The following is a 19,395-nucleotide window of genomic DNA, read 5'->3' on the forward strand; positions in this document are numbered from 1 at the left end:
TTGATCCCCAGCTGAGCAACGTGTCCTTGGGAAAGACACCTAACCCTGAATTGCTCCCACTGCTTCAGTAGTGGTGTATGAATGGGATTAGTTACTTCTGATGGATGATACCACATAGCGATCACTACCATCAGTGGGTGTGACGTGCAGTGTAAAAGCGCTTTGAGTAGTCGGAAGACTAGAAAAGCGCTATATAAGCTCAAGTCCGTTTACTTCTATCACATCAGCGGTTGTTTTTGTAAATGTGTAACACAGAATTATTTTTCTAATCTGTTTGGTGTTAGGAAAGTAACTGCTATCCACCATTTCAAGTATACAGTAGGTCATATTAGTGCGATGATGTTCAAGTATTCAATCAGTGGCTGATGTAGCTCTGCAGTGCTTCCTGGATAAACTGGAGGCTTCGCTTGTACAGAAATGAGTCCTTCTTCTCCGGTTTACAGATGTTGAGATGATCTACGTCAACCTCGATTAGCTCCCCGATGCCAAGACCTGAAACAAAACCGCAGCAGGCTCAATGTTACGAGCTGAAGATGTGACTCAACAGTCTATTTGCAGATTCATATATAAGCTATAAATCACAGATTTCTTATTTTCCATGTGCCGCATTATGACATACTTGCTGACTGTGTAGGTACCACCAGTATCTTGATCATGGGACCAATGTTTGTCGGCAGCGTCTCTGCAAAGCTCAGCACCTTGATTTCCTTTTCTCTGGCCATGTTCAGGAAGTTCTCGTTTAGGTCACGCAGTGCTGGCGAATCTTAATACATGATGTAATGGATAATTACTCAGTAGATATAGAACTATTTATTTGAAAAGAAACAAGTGTTAGAGCTCAGAGTTGATTTCATTTGCTTACCTTTACAAAGTTCTCTAACTTCTACAGAGGGGAAGAGGAGATATCTGACATTGACTGAGTATTCTGCCATGAAGGTGCCACGGTGAGGAACACTATAGAACAAAATGCCCTTTGTGTTCTTTAACAGTCCATGCATATCAGGGTCATCTACAGCATCCAGGAGCATCTTCTTCACAAGCAACCCTGATGAAAAACAAAGAAATCAAACACAAGGGGATACAGACACACAAAGTGAAAATGATAATCAGCCATATAAAATGTCATGTGGATACAGGAAAGTGTTAGCTATTTGTTTTTCATGTTGCATTCAAGGGATTCAAATCTGGAGTACTTCAGGAAGGAAAGCTCGGACAAAATACCTCCCATACTGTGGGCCACCCAGACCACAGGCCTCTCTCCTACTCCTGCAAGCTTTAACTTCTTTAGCAGCTCTCGACTTCTGTAGGCCATCGACTTCCTGAAGAGACCAAAGCAAGGAATGAATCAGCAGTGAGTCTTCACTCATGGAGAGTGTTTCAATTGTAAATAATGAATGTTGGAACATTAAAACAATAATTTAGTTTAAATGAGAATGGCATATCGCTTACATTTCAGGGTCGATTGTGTTGTATTAAATGAGCATAACATCACAATGATATATAACTAGGTGATACAAGTTTTATTTTTTTTAATTAATGCTATCTCTCCGTTTTCTTTACAATTTAACAACTGTCACCAGAATTGGAGAGCCCGGCAATATTCTACACTCTACATGTCTGTAAAAAAAAAAAAAAAAGCCTGAAATTGAGAAACTACAGATTCCTCACCTCTGATTCTCAACAGGACACTTAGCCATCCAGTCACTGAGGTGACTGTCATACTCCACTGATAGAATTCTGAGATTTGGACAATCAGCAGCCAACCATGACTGTAAGTAAAAAAGGGGACACATTATTAATTTATCTAAAGATGAAACAACATTTATTGTAAACCTCATAGTTCATTTTGCAAACCAAACACTAATGGTTCTCTTATAAAGCCAATAAGACGACATCTAAGCATTTCACTTGTTTTTGTAGGAGGAAAATCATTCACAGAAATGTAATAGTGGTTATTAAAGGAATAAGTTTGATTTTGGACCTTTGGCCAGCACTCTGTGTAATTATCCTCGCCTTCTGCATCCTTCTCTTCCTCTGAAGTATCGCGGTCCTTCTGCCTCCACGTCTTAAAAGCTGCTCCAAGGATCCCATGGATGAAGAGCACGTCTGCTTTGATTGGCTGGCTGGAAATGCTAAAAATGAACATTTAAAAAAAAAATATTTAAATGTTAGTTTACATACAAAAAGAAACTATGACAAGGATTAATTAAACATAGTATCAAATTAGACATCATTGTTTTCCTACTTGTCACGTGTTTGTGGGTGGAGGATATAGACACCATCCTGGTATTTCTCCTTAACTGCCTCCCTATCCAGGTTGGCCAGAGCACGCGCTGCATGAGACGCCTGCATGACATGAGGAGACTGCGTCATCTCAGCCAGGACTGAAATCCAGCCTGAAGGTGTTGTTAAGGTAAGGAAAAAAGAAACAAACACGTTTGAATCAGTTATAATCTGTTTTTTTTTTGTCAACCTTGGTTGTTTTTAAATGTGCTTGATAAATAAAGTTAACTTGACTTAACTACAGTTAATACACTTTAGACAAACACAATACTAACAAGTGTGAATTAGAAATGTAGGTTGATTAAAAACTGTTGGGACAATAATAAAAAAGACACTTGATATTTGCTTGATGAGGCCTTTTTTTTATTGGTGATTAAGTATTCTGAAGTTTTTAAAAGCTAAGTTGCAGACTTACCAGACTGAGCTATGGCCTGGTGGATGCTCTCATTGAGGGCCAAATTTCCTATTACACGAACAATGTTCCTCTGAATCTTAAGGGAGTCTCTACGAAGCTGATAAACCCTCTGGAGCAGCTGCAGGCCCCCGTTTGAAACGATGTGTTCACAATGGCTCTGGACCTGCAGACAAGTTGTGTTTTGGTAAGTCAACGGAATCACCTGCAAAAACTAACAGCTCAGCTTAGTCAGATTAACTGTCCATAATGGGTTGAAGGTTGTTTCAACTGTAGGAAATCCCAAAACTGAGTTTAATTTGCAGACTTGCAAGTCCTTTGCCAACATTACCTTTGAGTGCTGTACCAGTGCTTGTAGACAGAAGGACTCCACCTTTTCAGAGGGAACAGAGGTGAGGCTCTGGGCGTAAGGCAGCCCATTACCGCCAAAACACCACAATCCACCCTACAACACAGGATGAGAAACTTATGTATGCTTGAGGAACATAAAAATCAGTTATAAATTTGAACAAAGAAAGAGCTGTTCTGCAGTTGTGTTTTGAGAAGTCACTGTCTGTAGAAATGCATGTCTACATTTCTTTGTAGAGCTCAATTACCCGTTGTGCTGCCAAGGACTGGGTACTCTCTCTGAGGGCCAGCGAGGTGAAGTACTGGACACATTTGTCTACCTCAGACTGAGGCAGAGACCCCAGAAGCTGCCTAAGTCCATCCTCTGCTGACAAACCCTGTGAAGAAGTTACCTCTTTGTTAATATCATATATACCTGTGTGATGTAAAGATAAGGCAAAGGATCATGAAACAGTAATTGCTAGTGTCCCTTGTAGATTTACAAGTATACACGCAACAGCTTATCCCTTCAAACAATGTCAGATATAAATTACTTCAGAAGTAAAAGAGATGTAGAGGTATCTATGTAATCAAATATTCTACTTACATCCTCAGTTCCAGGCAGGGCAGGTGAGCGCAGGAAGAATCGAAGGTCCACTTTAGGAGTCCGAGCCAGACCCACTGCTGTTCTCTGGTCTATAACCTGGGCTGCTGTCTGGTACTGGTAGTCTGTATTTTTTAGCAACAGTTGTTAAATAATTCCAACTAAAAAAAAAGATGTATATACTTAAAGCCTGAATTGATATGCATGTATGTTTTTAGTTTACCATGCCAGTGGTGATTGTCTGCAAGCTCCTGTACAGCTTGGAGTCTGATGGCTTTGTTGGCTGACTGTGTCTTCTTCAGTAGGACCCATAAAGCCACCTCATGTGGGTCTGCATCCACGTGACTAAAGTGCTCTACAACAAACAAACAAGAAACTAAACTGACCGATTGGGCCTCGACAATAACACATCGGATAATGGGTGCTGCAAATATTCATTTAGGCACTATAGTACACTATACTACGACGTGTCTACAGCATCACTAGCATGTACTATAGCTAGTACTGTAGGTTACAAACCTTGTGGTTTAAAACCATGTGGCATCAATGTGGCAGCTATTAGTCAAAAATGAGTTTGTTAGATGTGTTACTGGAATGTAATGTCATGAAAAAATCTGTCACATATTTCTGTAATCTTAAAAAAGGTATATTTAAAGATGAGTTGCTAACAAAAAGCTGAGACACGGTGGACAAAATAATAAAAAAAAAAGCACATACATGAGTCATTGAACAATAGATGCACTTATACACCAACTACGTGACGTTCAAAACAGGATGTGCCACTGAAAGGCAGGTGTTTCCTTGTCACACACTCCACATAAAAAGGCTAGCCCAACTTTATTTCTCTGAAAATAAATACTTTTCTTCTACAAGCAACAAATTCTGCCTTATTCACTCAGAAACATGAAGGGCTGTACCACAGTTTTCCTCTGTGCGATGTTAGTGTGGGTTTCAGTTGGACAAGGACAGTTCAGGGATTATTTTTGTTTTCTTACCGTCTAGGGATTGCAGCAAGAGCCTTGATGACATTTCTAGAAACCGCCTTGCAGCTTTATGAAGTTCCCTCCTAGCTTTATTTGTGAGCCCTGGAAATAACACACAGTATTAAAACTAGAATACACTAGCTAATCGACTTTAAATAAACGAAAAATATAATCAACCCATACCGACATAAAAGGTGACATTTTGTAAATGGTATGGTACCAGTATAAATTCAGAGGTGAGCCTTGAACAGTGGAAGTGAGATCGGTCAACATGCGGACCATAATGCAGGCAGAAAAGATAGTCAAGAGGGGAAGGAAGGAAGGGAAGGAAGAGAGAATAGCAGATGTCACTGGGCACCTGGACACGGCTAACTCGGTGCTTGTGTTCAAACAAGAAATAAATAAAGCCACTCAGCATAATTCCAGATGTTTTCCAGCTGGTTTTGGAGTTAGGCCAATGTAAAAAAAAAACAAAAAAACATCTAAAACTATATAGAAATGTAAAATGTTTTTTTTTTCTCCTTTCAGTTTTGTGAGATGTTTTCAAAGAGACACGTGATCATTTCCCACTTCTGTCTAGATCAGGGGTGGGCAACTGGCGGCCCGGGGGCCACATGCGGCCCCCATCAACCCTCAAGGTGGCCCTCAGGTCAATTTTTACACATCAATTAATCGGGAACATGAAGAAAACATGACAAAATCTGCCATGAAATCATGAAAGCCAGAAGTATGTCCATAATAATATTTGATCACTGGCATATGTTGAGTTCAATTGGAGACAAAATTGACTGTAATCGTTTTCCTATCCTACAATTTGGCCCCTCTGGCAGTGAGAATTAAATGAATGTGGCCCTTGCTGTGACCAAAGTTGCCCCATCCCTGGTCTAGATGAATGACATGAAGTACCTGCAGTAAGGTTATCCTTTTCATCTGAAGGCGTGGCTCTCAGATAAATGTAAGACTTGTACTTTTCTTGAAGAATAGCGCTGGTGTCAATGGTCACAGCCTTGTCCAAGGCCACCATTTCATAGGTGATGAACAGACAGCCGCTGTAAAAAAAAAAGGTAATAAATAAGCTGTAGCACATAGAGTGATATATTTTTTTACACAGATCTGCAGCTGCCACATGTGACCATTGAAAACATGGATTATAAAGGCATGCAGGTAAAAGTTTAACTTACCCAAAGACAATGGCACCAGTTACTTTAGCCACCTTCCCTGAAATCCAGCAACAAATAAATGTGTTTTTACATAATAATGATTGAAAAGAAAAAGTAAAACAGGCTGAATCTTTGAGTTTGCTGTTATAGTTTAGTGCACATATAACTCACTTAAATCTTTCCACTGAAGCACTTTCTTCACTCCGGACGGCCCAGCTGTGCTCAGTCTCCGACAGTGGATCAGACGAAGAGCTGCCACAGACATCCTCCACCTGCATGTCAGATAACACAGTGAGTTAAACAAGACCACCAAAGAAGACTTTTATCACAATAAGACACTAAACTCTGCACATCATAAAGCTGCAAGTGTGGCCAAATGTAACTTTCCCATGCGCTTATTTTAAGTGAAATATGACGTCAACTAAAAGTGTTTCACGACCAATTAAAAGTGCAAACGTTTATAAACATGTAACGATAATAAATATAATCTAAAAGTCACATAAACAAGATAACTCGGGGATTCATTCACGCCCTGTTTTCCACCTTAGCCACCGCTAGCTCACATAGCTACATTTAACTAAGCTAGCTGACACTGTCACGTCAACTCTCTGTCAGACTATCCATGTTTTTCAGTTTCGTGTTACACCAAGAGCAAAACTTGTGACCCCACACAACACGGTGACATTACCTTAATTTATTGAGAAAAGGACAACCCGTGATTATTTCCCCCGCTATGACACTGCGACGTCCGGGCGTTCATAAACACAACATTGACTTGTCTCACAAATAATACGTCATCTACCTTCACTAGTTGTGTTTAGAAAATATTTAAAAAATATATTAAAAAACCGGTTTATAGTCGTTTTAAATCGTGTATACAACACGCTGTGTAATAATGTTTGTGTTGCTTTATTTGCATGTTATTTTGATGTACTTATAGGATGCGTTTTAGCTGTTAAAGTGTCTTTGCCCTCTGAGTTTAATAATAATAATAATAACTTTATTTATAGCACCTTTCCAAAACAAGGTTTACAAAGTGCTTAGCATGATAAAACAACAGAAGCATTAAGTGTTAATCATAGGGACAGAAATCTCCATCATAAAATAACAGTAAAACATAAAAAACAGTAATAAAACATAATAATAAAAACAATAAGGATCACAGGAAGGCTAGACTATAGAAGTGTGTTTTAAGAAGAGACTTGGTCTTTGCCATCTTAATCTCCTCTGGGATGTTCTTCCACAGTCTGGGGGCCCAGGTGGCAAACACTGTCACCTAATCGGAGAGCAGCATTTGAGGACCTCAAAGCCAGTGATGGTACATGAGGGGGTCAACATTTCAGAAATATAATTCGGGGCCAGACAGTTCTAGGCTTTAAAAGTGAAGTGTACCAGAAATACTGCTGACAGTGAGGTGTTGATTTGATTTGAAATGAGGCTTTAGTCCGTGGTGGTTTTGTAAAAAGACATTGCAGTCTATTGATCATTTATTTTTTGGAGTTTGTCCTCTTATTACCTGATGAATACGATCAACAACTGTCCCACAGAGTCATTAAATACAGATCTTCTTGCCATACATAAGATAATGGTACTGTTTGTTTTTTCTAACCAAAACCTCACAGACCAAACACTTTTAATGAAAAACACACCAGTTATACTTTGATTCTTTATTTCATTGCATTAAGTTATGAGCAAAATTGATCAAATTACATCCAAAAATACAATACAAAAAAAATTCTGTCAGCAAATGCCCAACTTTGTCTCTTTCTCTCACGCATGCATACTGTACATTCAAACACAGACGCACTTAATTACTCTTGAATGCCACACGCACTCCTATACCACAGCCCTGTAAAAACATTTGTGAGGCAACAATTAATACATCAAATGAGCTTAAAGCTGTCCCCAACGTGGCAATGTGAACATCTACAGATGTGTGTTTGCACTGCCACAAACACTCGCCTTGACTTGGAATACACATACACAAACATGATCTCTTTTGCATAGTTATTTGATGATGAGCCCGGATAACAAAGTTTTGCCTTTCAGCATAAATGACCAATCATCACTGATTTGTATTTTGTAGTGTTTTACCTTATCTTAATTAAACCAAGACTCTTTGCAAGCATACATGAGTGTCAATCACCCCTAAATACAGACGGCTATTAGTAAGAGGAATAATGTGTACTCGTAAAAGGCCATTGTCCCATTTCTGAGAGTGCCACATGGCTGTTTTCAAATATTCACATCTGTATTGAATGGTGAAAGGCACGTATGCTTATGTCAGCCCCAGATAAATATTAAAGCCAAAAGGCATACAGAACAAACTTTTCTCTTTTTGTTTTAAGAAGGACACACAATTAACCTTGTTGTCTATTTCCTCTCCATGCAGCTCCCTCTGCTTGTAAGGCAATACAGATTTAGTCCATTATCATTTGTTTCTCCATGAAGCCAGCAGTCTGACTCCTCTCAGGTGCATGTTTCCTGATAAGCTCTAATAATGCTCTCATAAGCTGGAGGTGGTGTCTGTGTCGCATTAGAACCCCTCAGACCATTGTTTCCCCAAAATGATTCTGGCCTGGGCGGGGTGGCAGCTTGCTGGGCTGCTGTTTGAGCTGATCCAGTCGACGTGGTCAGAGTCGGCGTGCGGGGAAGCGTGGTTTGGCTCCCTTCCTCTGCTTCTCTGGCGATTTGGCTGCACTGGAGGAGCGGGTGGAAGGTTGAGGCCCTGAAGCTGGATTTGTGCCCCAGTGGGTCGAATTGATCTGGGGAGGACGTCTGCCGATGGAAGCTGAAAGCAGCACTGACCAAGCTGTTGTTGCTGCGCCGGTCATAGCTGCTGTTGCGGTTGAAGCCAGGGCGGTTGCGGGAGGACGAGCGGGATTGACGGGTAGGACGACGAGTGATGCTGGCAGAGCCCGCTCGTCGTCGGGACATCCAGGTCAAGATAACGTAAACCAGGGCCCCCAAGACCAGGCCAACCGCCATGGACACACAGAAGGCTATGATCAGAGGAACTGTGCAGAGAGAAACACAAACCAAAAAAGAAAGTTCCTGATCAATGCTCGGCTCAGTGTTTTTGATGGATCCTTTACAGACATCTTACAAGTTTTTCTTTTCCTTCATGATTGTATTTTACTACACTCCATTCAAACTTACTCTTTAGGCACACTGTTTGGGACTAAAGTTTAATAATAGTAATGCACATGCAATACATCTAAATTTCACTCTGTCCCCAATAACCTTTTGCCTTTTTGCCAACCCCTGGGAATGGAATGAATCCTAATTAGAATATATGCCCCGAGCAAGATTACGAAAACCATCTGTTTATACCAAATGGAGGATTGCCAACAGAATCTTGCAAGATGGTGCCTGTTGACAAAATAATAATAGGCCATCCTCTTTCGTGTTTACCCGTGCACGTTTTTTGGGGACAACAAACTGACAATAATTGCTCCCCTCAAAAAACAAGAATCCAGTGACTTTTTGTCCATTGCTTCTTAGCCTTGGAAGAACTAGTGCAAACATAAGCGTGCTTGAGAGAAGAGAGAGAATGCAGCAGCTAAGACAAATCCTGTTGGACTGCTGCCAGTGAAAACAAATCAATTTCCTTTCAATACAGCTAAGAATTAAAACGACTACTTTGCTACGCTCCCATTATTTCCCATTACTTCCACTGCTGTTTTCTTCTCTAACTTTTGGAAAAAGGAAAGGAGACACTGTGAAAAGTCATCTGGAAATTACATTTAGGGAAACTAGAGCAGGAAAAAACACCAGGAAAACATGTCACTACCTTATAGATGTGGCTGGAGGAATCTTAAAATATAACTCAAAATAACTTTAAATATTCTTAATTTGAGGGTAAACAAATCTTCAAAAAGAAAACCAGGAGCACATATTGAGTCGGTACCAGTGAGGACTAGAGCTTAAATTCCTGGGAGAACAACAGTGCCAATCAGAAAAACCACATGAAAAAGACCAGCTGGAAGAAAAGGGAAATTAGAAAAAAAACTCACCAGCATCAAAAGATTGAAGTATTTCCAGGAAGAGATTTGTGTTGTTCTCAGCCATGTCTCTTCTTATATAGGAAAAGAAGAAAGACTGACACTTTTATCAGTCTTTAACTCTCCTCTTCTCCCTTTTCCTCCTCTGTCAATTCTTGCCCGTCTCTCTTTTCTTCTGATGGATTTTCCTGTCTTTCTGTCTCCCCTCTTTCCTGTTCCCTCACTTTCTCCCTCTCTCTGTCGTCCCTTGCTCACTTTCTCTGTCAGCACGTCTGTCTCCCTTTAGAGAGAGAGACTCAGCCCAGAGGCACACAGGACTGGTGGCTAACTCTGGCAGTCTTCTTGTTTATGGAAGCGGAAAACTACACTGTCACATTTCCTGCTTTTCTGCTTGAAATTAGCAACAGGAGGGGCTTATCTATCCAGGACAGAGATCCTGGAGGTGGGGAGACGGGGTGTTGCTATAATCACTTCCTCTCCCATCATTTCCTTCAGGTTGATTAATGTGAAGCAGTGTCACTGCAGTGCAGAAAGACTTAGTACTTCAGCTTCTAACATATGAAAGTCCACCAATATTTTTCTTCCTTTCAGAAATGATAAATACTTCAATCCCTCTCAAAAGGTTTCCTTCCACCACAGAGACCAGTGAGTGACTGTGCTGTCTTAATTTGAACCAGCAGATACAGCCCGGGGCCTGAGTTGGTTGTTGAAGGTAAACACCACAGCTGGAATTGATGGTGGAAGTAATGTAAGTGCATTTAATACTTCTGAAATTGTGCAAAAGAAATCTACTAGTCGGGTGGATTTTTAAACTGTGAGCTGCCTTTTCTGATTTCCCGCACGTTTTTGGTCAGCTCAGTCTTTCCACAGTGTCTGCCAGTTCCTGCATTGTAGGTCTGCTCCTTTTTCAGATGGATATAACTACTAAAAAAGCATTAAGATTAAGCAGCGTAGCAATCTTTTCAACACACCAACATGATTTAGCTGAAGTTTCCACACCTCAGAGATCAGGATGTAGCACATTTGATTATACCTCTCCATGTTACTCATTCCTGATCCCACTGCCAGCATTGTTTTAATCCCCGCCAAGCCAAATCTGCAAGATCATCAATACATTCAGTGGGAAGGAAGTGAGTAGTCATATTGGTATGCACTATGCATCTAGTGTAAACCCGCCCATGTACCCCATCAGCTGTGGATATTTGCTTTACACGGTTGATTCTAAACCACCCTTCACCTTTAATTCAACCTCAACATTAATCAAAATAATATGTTAGTTCTATCTTCTCAAATTATAATTCAGAGATTTTCTTGAGTTTTTTTTACTAAGAAGTTGACAACCTTCAACCTTCAACCTTCTCACTGGCAAAAATAGAACAAGAGAGAAAACAGCTCCACCAAAGCGTGAACTTCCTTTAATTGTCGGCCCTGCTGTAAAACCTGTCTAAAATAACCAGCAATCAGCCGTAACACTTCAAAACAGTATGTGTGGCCATTGTGTTGTGTTATAGAGTCGTAAGAGCTTAATGGGCCATCCTGCTCATAGCTGGAGAAGAAGGTCTTTAAGCCTCATAGTTGTGGGAAAGTGTGCTGTCCTGTAATATCTTAATAAGGGAATAATAACGTTCTGTGGGGCCTATACCATGGGTGAAGAAATGAGGATACATTGTATTCATGCTTTGTTTTAAAAATCATACACAACATAGAGGAGTTTTTATCCTACATCTTATCAATCTCTCAAACAATGGCTTTGATCAATATTTAATATCAAGTCAGCACTTGTGTATAAACTATGATATTAAAGAAGAGAAAAGAGGTGAGTGATATTGAAAGATCTTTTCAGTTTTTATAACACACATGTACAAATATTCTAAATATTCTTGTTAGTATGCCTTTGATAAAGAGAGGTTAAATTGTTTAGGGAAAAATCAAAACCACTAGGACGGCCTCCATTGACCACATGCTACTTCTGTTCCCTTACCGACCAGTAGATGGAGTAATACTCCAGGAAGACTTGTTAACATGGCTCATCTCCTAAGGCCTCAGAGAGCTAATCCACTTCCAACCTGTCCTTTAAATGTGCAGACTAGCCTGCTTTACCGAGTCCAAACAACAAACAAATATCCAGGTAAGCTCATGCTATTTTTTTTCATACTATATTTTTGCAAACAAACAGAAACAATACAAGACTCAACAAACACTTGGTCATCTGTACATTCTATACAACTATACTGATGGAAATATATATCACTTTATATGATCAGTGGCTCAGTTATCACATTTCAAGGTTAAAAACACAATCCATATCTCCCTGTATTGTCAAAATGTCCCTTTAGATTTAGTGAGAATGTCATTCTCTCCATACTTTGAATATCAGTCACGATATCTATCCAGTCACTCTGTTTTGGCCATATGGACTGTAACCACTTTCATGTTACTGCTTTTTTGCTGACTGCTAATCATTTCTTTATTAGATATTTGCAGTTGTTAGCGTAGTTGCCTCACAGCGAGGAGGTTCCTGGTTCAAATCCCCGTCTGACAGGGCCTCTCTGTGTAGAGTATGCATGTTCTCCCCCGTGTACGTGTGGGCTCCCTCCGGGTACTCCGGCTTCCTCCCACAATCCAAAGACATGCTCGTTAGGTTGATTTGTGACCCCAAAATTTTCCATAGGTGTGAATGTGAGTGTGGCTGGTTGTCTGTCTCTATATGTCAGCCCTGTGAATGACTGATCCCACCTCTCGCCCAATGATAGCTGCGGTTGGCTCCAGACCGTCAGCGCCTCAAAGCGGGAAAAGCGGTAAAGATAATGGATGGATGGATGAAAAGTGGGCTGCAAATAAATTGTTGAGGAAGAACAGACACTGACAACAGCAAAAATGATTGGTATCGCTCGAGTTACCTCATGCCAGTATGGCCAGATTTCTGAGTAGTTCCAGAGTATGTGAAAATGGTTTGCCAGCTGTTCTGTACGTTTCCTCAAACAAAGACCCCTTTAAACCTCACCTGTCTGTATAGATTATAGGTTAGCATCAGGTAATGCAAACAGATTCCAAACAAAGACATGTTGTGACTGGTGGAGATGGACTGTACAGAGCACGTCTTTTCCCAGTCGTCCTCTGAAATGACAAGTCCATATACACACTGACACATACATTAGTGCATATCGTCTACATCATCCTCCAAATATTAAGCAGAAAAGGCATCGAGCTGTTGTGACATCACTCTCACGGGCAGCTGACTGCAGAATTGACTTCCATGCGATAAGGCATTGATTTGTCACGTAATTGTTTAAAATACGTATCAGTAAAACTAGTATCCCCTTTATCGTTGAAGCATTAAAAAGGTTTTCAAGTGGAAACCACATTTTTCAGATGTATTATTACCTTCTTCTTCATAGTGGTACATACATCAACTTATCTTAACATCATTTGTAACTATAATGATTTTACTGATATAAAGGGCAAAAAAGTGGCATTATGACACCCGGTGGTTTATTTGGACTTAAAGTTTTGCAATACATTAAACAGAATTGCTAAACAATATTTCCTTCTGCAGCATTTGGTTAACGTTGGCGTAGTGGTTGTCAACAAACTTTCTCATAGAGATCTGAAAAACTGCTGACTGAGCATGAAAGAGATTACCACACCACGCCGTCCTGGTTCCCTTCAGCCCCTCTGCCTGTGCAATGATTAGATAAGAAAAAAAAAAAGATCTTAGCGTGGCAGAGGTTTGGTTACTACGGAAAGATTTCCTGTTGACCCCTCTGCTTTGTCTCTGCTCTCTGCTCCCCTCTGCTGCAGCAGTGATTGCTCTCTCTTCTGCTGAATGCGTTTGGTCCTGCAAGGCTCCCGACGGTAGAGGTCACCCCGAGCCGAGCTGCATTTAAAAAAAAAAAAAAAAAAAGTAGGAATCAGCAGTCCGTTACTGCTGCAGAGGAGGCGGCCAATCCAGCTAAATCCCACAATGTACCGCACAGGGTAAAATCAAACTGCTGATTCTGACAAGGTAACTACAAAACGATAGAGTTCATGTATACATGTATAATTCAGATTTAGCTGCTACTGAGTGGATTGAGGTTAAACTACCAAGATAATTGATTTACCTCTGGCTTTACAATGACCGTCACTATTGGGTAGGCATGCAATTTAATATTGTCCAGTAGACAGCATATTTTTTGCAGCAACCTCATTCTTATTAATAAAATGGGTAATCTTGAGTATAGAATTTATTTAGTGGAAGTATTTGACAATGAGACCATGTAAACTCAGTTGCCTGCTTTTGCAAAAAATGATTTATTTTCATGTGTAACATTTCCTAAATCTAAATGATCACCCCTCCCCACACATCACTTTGTCTAAAAGTGTTTTTCCCCAGTAAACGTTCTGTTTACTCAGTAACTAGAGACAAACACTGCACAGCAGGGATTCAAAGGGAGCGTAGACAGTGCACAAATGTAGAGATCTGATCTCCAAAACAGATTTAGGAAAGACTGTTCTGTTGTGCTTCTGATTCACACCCCTAAAATCACCTTCACTCAATGATAAAAGCGTATTAGTATAAAACTATTCCATAAAATAATCTCAGAGCTAAAAGGCACAACACTGTTAACACAACAGGTTGATCTAAAAATGCTTCACATCCATCTGAGCTCTTCTTCAATGTCGTTTGTTTACCTAAATAGAGCTTAGAGTTGATAATCAATGAACATTCATTGGCGTTTATATTTTTGGTGTCCACTCTCTCACTTTGTTGAATGAGGCCGTGGCCAGAACAGTGCAGCTCCCCTTTCAACTCTTTTAAGAGCTCTCCTGAGATGATGATGAAAGGACTTGTCTAATGGGATTACACATCGCGATAAGTGCTCAGTGCCTCATGCCTCATCACATCTCCCCTCCTGCTTTTCAAAGGGGGCCATTGATCTGCTTTGCAGGAGCATATGTTGGATGTAGAGTTTTGGAGAGGTGTTTTATTGGCAGAGATTTATTTCAATCCACTGCTTACTTCTATAAATGGTTGTCTGCGCAGCTGCAGGACTGACATGTGTCTTTAAGCTCCTTTTTTTTTTTATTAAATGAAGAACTCAAATACCCCTTTAATCCAGGCAGACTGAAACAGAGTGACATCATGATTGCAGTTGGTGGAGCAGACTGAAATGATGATCTCATGGTATTAATCTTGACTAATATAAATCCTGGAATTGTCAATAATTTTGAATCATTTCATCCAAACAGTACTATTTTGTATACTTATGTTTAAATCATTTTATTGTCTTCTGTTTGAGAACATAATTTGGATATATTGGAACCATGGTGACCCCAAGTTCATCATATTTTTGTATCTTAATGTAACTACACATGCTGATTTCTTCTAATTCCAAAGCATAAAGCCCATCGTCTTTCATAGCATTCATAACTGAATTGTATTTTGTACGCTGGTTGAGAAAAAGACAGAATTTAGACTGATGCCTCTTTATGACCTACACAAGTAAACAAGACCATCAGTGTAAAGACTGACTTTATTTATATAGTTATTTATAATGCATGATGGGATTTCTTTGTAAAAAAAAAAAAAACACTTATACTTAAAGGAGCAATATGTAGCTCTGACACCTAGCATTTAAAATTGGTACTGCAGTCCAAATTCAAAACATTGAAGAGAGCTGTCTCCCCTGCGCCCCCTACTGTACCGTCTCTGGTCAAAACAAATACAGACATTTCCGCACCGAAATCAAAATTTAAAAGGACATACTGCCTGCTGTATTGTTGTGAGAGAAACAAAGAAAACTTTTTTTTTGGTAAACTTTTATTCAGGGTTAATTCACCTAAAACATACCAAGAATGTCTTGTCTTTATAGATTCACACCCAGTAAGAAATGTGTTGCTGTCAGAATCAACAAAAATTGCTGCAGCTTATTATTCTTTCTTTTCTTCTTTGTTGTGTCTCTCTGTCACTTTCTCATTTGCTGACGACTACTTTCTCTCCCAGACTCCCAAGCATCACACACACACACACACACACACACACACACACACACACACACACACACACACACACACACACAAACATATCTCTTACAGTCAAACCAGGTGGCACAAGAAGTTACCAGCCACACTATTGGTCATGATGAGAAAGATGAGCCATCCCATTTGATTGGACAGCAGGTGGCAGTGCGTGCAGACCAGGAAGCTGTCTTGTCTGCAGAAGTAAAAGGCTCAGGCGATGAAAGCATACACATACTCTGTACACATACAGTATGCACTTACATCATCATCAGGGGAGGAGCTTCATCGAGTGCGAGGATTGCAGCCAGCTACTGCAACAGGGATGACTTAAGAAGAGAAACACAGCCACATGGAAACGCTTGAGTGTAGAAAGCCAGCTGTCAGTGTGGCAATTCAAAAGTACTGCAGCACAATCCGACTCACTGATCACAGCATGAGAACTCTGCCAGGGTGAGACGCAGGAGTTGGTTAGGACGTGACTTTGGTGTCCTCAGGACATGGCATCACCCAGGCACTACAGACACACTGCTCGGGATATTGCCAATGTGATGCAGAAGCTGCAAGGTAGGCGTAAACTGCTTACTCACTCGCACTGCTCCACCTTGGTTTGCAGCGTTGTTAGAGGTGACCTAGTGCTTGGCATGACACAGCAAAAAACAGTACGAGACTTACTGCTACTGAAAAAAATGTCTCGCATGCATCTTCTGCCTTTTTCTCACGACCCTGTAAGCCTTATCTGTGGATGGTTTGTCTGGCTGATAAGTGTTGGTATGGCAAGGACAAAACTGAATTGAAAATGCCATGTCATGCTATGTAGAATTCAAGTACACCACATATTCTTAGAGTAAAGTAACTGATTATATAGCATAGTTTTCAGTTGACAGAAGGGTATTAGTTTCCTTTACCTTCAGTGCATTTTCACCTGGAGACTGAAAGAAAAGATGGAAGTGATGCAACTGTTCTGTGTATAAACTACAAAATACGCATTGCCAAAAAAACGAAAACTCCACCAACAGAAATAAGATGAAGTGAGCTGATGTTAGAGAATTTCACTGTTATTATATGCATTTATCTGTGCACATGCTTCCTGCATGTGTGTATCTGTGTGTGTATCATGCTTTCATAGAGCATGCATACAGTACAGTATACATACAGTACGGTAAGTGTGTGCCAGTGTATGTTTCTACATGTGGATTGACAGGGAGGCAGACAAAAGCAAGGCTAATCCTCAGAGGAGCTGACAAGATGAGGTCTATTACTCCGTCTTAAGTCTGCTGTAGTAGCAGAACTGTCTTATTGTAGACAGTCACATTCTCAGCCTACTGTAGATGAAAGATGCTTTGGCTGGATTCTGCCATTACGTAAAGCTGTGATGTTCTTCTTTGAAACTTTTGCACATTTAAATTAAAACATTTTGGATTCTCTCTTGTCATATCTCACCTCTGCTTTCATTCTTCTTTAATTTTTTACACTATTTGCAGGAGAGACCATGTTTTAGTCATTTTCCTTCCACAAGTTAAAAAAATGCAGGTATATCTTTTTGTACTTGAACAAATGTTAAATGTTAAAACAGCTTTTATCTACATCACAAAGCCACATATATACATCCCTCACTGACAGATAGGAATCAATGACACTGGCAAAGTAGCAGAATAGTCAGGTGACACCAGAGCTGAGATCCAATATGGCAGCTCCCTGTATGGCTTCTGAGGTGGCAGTTTCTGTGAAAGCTGAGAACAGCATCACCAGCCACGTGTCTCCTCTGCATCACTTGTGTGTGTGTGTGTGTGTGTGTGTGTGTGTGTGTGTGTGCAGGTGTGTGTGCACTCTTTGAATCCCAATTGTACTCCGATTGATCTAATTTTAGCTGCTCCTCCCTTAAGCTGTCTCTGCATTTGCGAGGAGAAATTAAAGCATTAATACTTAATCTGTGAGACTTAAACAGTTTGAATGCAGCAGTGTGAAATTGTTGAATTAGTGATGTGGGATGATACGATGCAAATCCCTGTTTTGGCTAGATGCATTTTTGCATATGCCCAATGTAGATCTATGCAAATCTAAAAGGTAACCCTGTTGAAAACATGCGTTCATAAGAGAGTCAAGTTGTTCTAGCTTTATTCTTGATTCTAATTTTACATTTCAAGGTGTTGTAATGTTGGGGATGGGGGCGGATTTGAGCTTATTACACCAAACTGTTGACTGCTGTTGCTGCAGTCATACTCCCAGATGGATGATGTGGGGTTTTGTGGGAACAATAAGTCCATATCATAGGCACATTTTGCTCTAACCACAGGGACACATGGACAGTGGTACAGACTATTCAATTACATGGATGTATTCAGCCCGTAGCCTTGACTCAATAACAACTGTTATGGGTTTTCTTGGACATCAAATATATATTTATTCATGTTTCACTCCTAGTGCTATCTATATGCTCTCTTCAAAGAGTGTGATAGCATTAGCTTAGAAACAGGGGGGACTTTGAATCTCATTGACATGACATTTTATTTGATGTGTTGTGGTTGCGATCCATCTCCTGGGAAATGAGGGCTGAACCTGTGATGATATAATCAAGATGTTGTGTTAGAATCAAAGAAGAGCCATTAGGTTCCATTAGTCTCTGAACATTAAACATCATATAAGGATAAGCATGTGTTTTTGCTTTATGAATGAATGTCCCTTTTGTTCAGGGTAGCTGCTTTTTCATCTTTCAGGTTTGTAGTAACGGTGTCTAAACGATCTGAAATTTCTTATATTGATGTTTTCTGTTCACATGTTGTGGGGAAAAACTTAAATACAGATAATCTTACATCATTTGGCTTTCTTTAAAGCCTGATTTGATTAACATATTTCCATCCTTCTCTCAAGAGAACGATGTTCTCAAATTAGCCACGTTTCCCAAATCGCCAGATACCATGAAATGAACCATACTCCCTTTAGGCTCAATTTGGAAGCTGTTAGAAACAATGCGACATCAAGCAATCAAAACTTTTGCCCCAGTTTTAGGTCTGTGTTGATCTCCTTTCAACCATCTCTTTTGGTGTACCTCTCTGTCGCAGTGAAAAAACAGCAATTAGTGACACCATATGGCAGAGAATGACGAGGCCGCTTTGAACACCTCCCAGCCTGAACTCCTCCATATGCTGTGGAATTTGCCTGTTTGTTGTCTCTCGTTAATGAGAAAAGCGATGCACTGTTTTTCCTATTTCCATTTCTCACCTGTTTTTTCCGTCGTGGGCGGCAGAGGCGCACATTCCCACCCACGCCTCTGGGTTTTTACCGTCTGCTGAGCCATACCAAGCGTACAAGTTTGCAAAGTCTCGATGTGTCGGGAGCACCTGCTTGAGCTGTTTTGTTTGTAGGCTGTGTGTAATCCCGTACTGGCAATCTGCTTGTGAGCAGATATTACAGAAAGAGATTGGTGCAGACTGAGTTTGTCATTCAGTCCAGGACTTTTCGGGTTAATTTTTTTGCATTTGTCTTGCATTAATGATGTTTCAGTCTATCATGAAGCTGAGCTGAAGGGAGAGAGCAACAGCAGCAGAGGTCAGCCCATCTGGAAGACATGACTGCCACATGAAAAAAGGAACGAGAGACGCAGCAGGAAAAGCACAAAAAT

The 19,395-nt window shown here is 40.3% G+C and overlaps 2 protein-coding genes across 2 annotated transcripts; both read right to left on the reverse strand.

Annotated features, from left to right (window-relative positions):
• Positions 1-29: 29 nt before the first annotated feature.
• serac1 (serine active site containing 1) lies at positions 30-6,486 on the reverse strand. Its single transcript, XM_061051982.1, has 17 exons — positions 6,458-6,486; positions 5,941-6,041; positions 5,791-5,827; positions 5,516-5,658; positions 4,622-4,711; positions 3,850-3,981; positions 3,630-3,751; positions 3,292-3,420; positions 3,027-3,140; positions 2,699-2,861; positions 2,246-2,396; positions 1,982-2,123; positions 1,669-1,769; positions 1,222-1,319; positions 863-1,045; positions 620-763; positions 30-492 (listed from the first exon to the last, which is right to left on the reverse strand). Exons 2-17 carry the CDS (start codon positions 6,032-6,034, stop codon positions 356-358), a joined length of 1,980 nt encoding a protein of 659 aa, XP_060907965.1. The 5' UTR covers positions 6,035-6,041; positions 6,458-6,486; the 3' UTR covers positions 30-355.
• Positions 6,487-7,421: 935 nt separating this feature from the next.
• On the reverse strand, positions 7,422-10,151 carry myct1a (myc target 1a). The gene is made up of 2 exons (XM_061051981.1): positions 9,786-10,151; positions 7,422-8,786 (listed from the first exon to the last, which is right to left on the reverse strand). Exons 1-2 carry the CDS (start codon positions 9,838-9,840, stop codon positions 8,239-8,241), a joined length of 603 nt encoding a protein of 200 aa, XP_060907964.1. The 5' UTR covers positions 9,841-10,151; the 3' UTR covers positions 7,422-8,238.
• Between the last annotated feature and the right edge of the window lie 9,244 nt (positions 10,152-19,395).

This window comes from Labrus mixtus, chromosome 12, assembly GCF_963584025.1.
Source record: "Labrus mixtus chromosome 12, fLabMix1.1, whole genome shotgun sequence".
Taxonomy (NCBI): Eukaryota; Metazoa; Chordata; class Actinopteri; order Labriformes; family Labridae; genus Labrus; species Labrus mixtus.

What these genes read in the sequence shown, in the direction of transcription:
- serac1 (XM_061051982.1), bottom strand. Translation starts at nt 6,034, where the DNA reads ATGTCTGTGGCAGCTCTTCGTCTGATCCACTGTCGGAGACTGAGCACA. An exon ending in CTTGCTGCAATCCCTAGACG is followed by an intron (nt 3,982 to 4,621) that starts GTAAGAAAACAA and finishes TGTTTGTTGTAG; the next exon opens with AGCACTTTAGTCACGTGGAT. An exon ending in CCAGGCCATAGCTCAGTCTG is followed by an intron (nt 2,397 to 2,698) that starts GTAAGTCTGCAA and finishes CAACACCTTCAG; the next exon opens with GCTGGATTTCAGTCCTGGCT.
- myct1a (XM_061051981.1), bottom strand. Translation starts at nt 9,840, where the DNA reads ATGGCTGAGAACAACACAAATCTCTTCCTGGAAATACTTCAATCTTTT. An exon ending in ACTTCAATCTTTTGATGCTG is followed by an intron (nt 8,787 to 9,785) that starts GTGAGTTTTTTT and finishes CTCTCTGCACAG; the next exon opens with TTCCTCTGATCATAGCCTTC.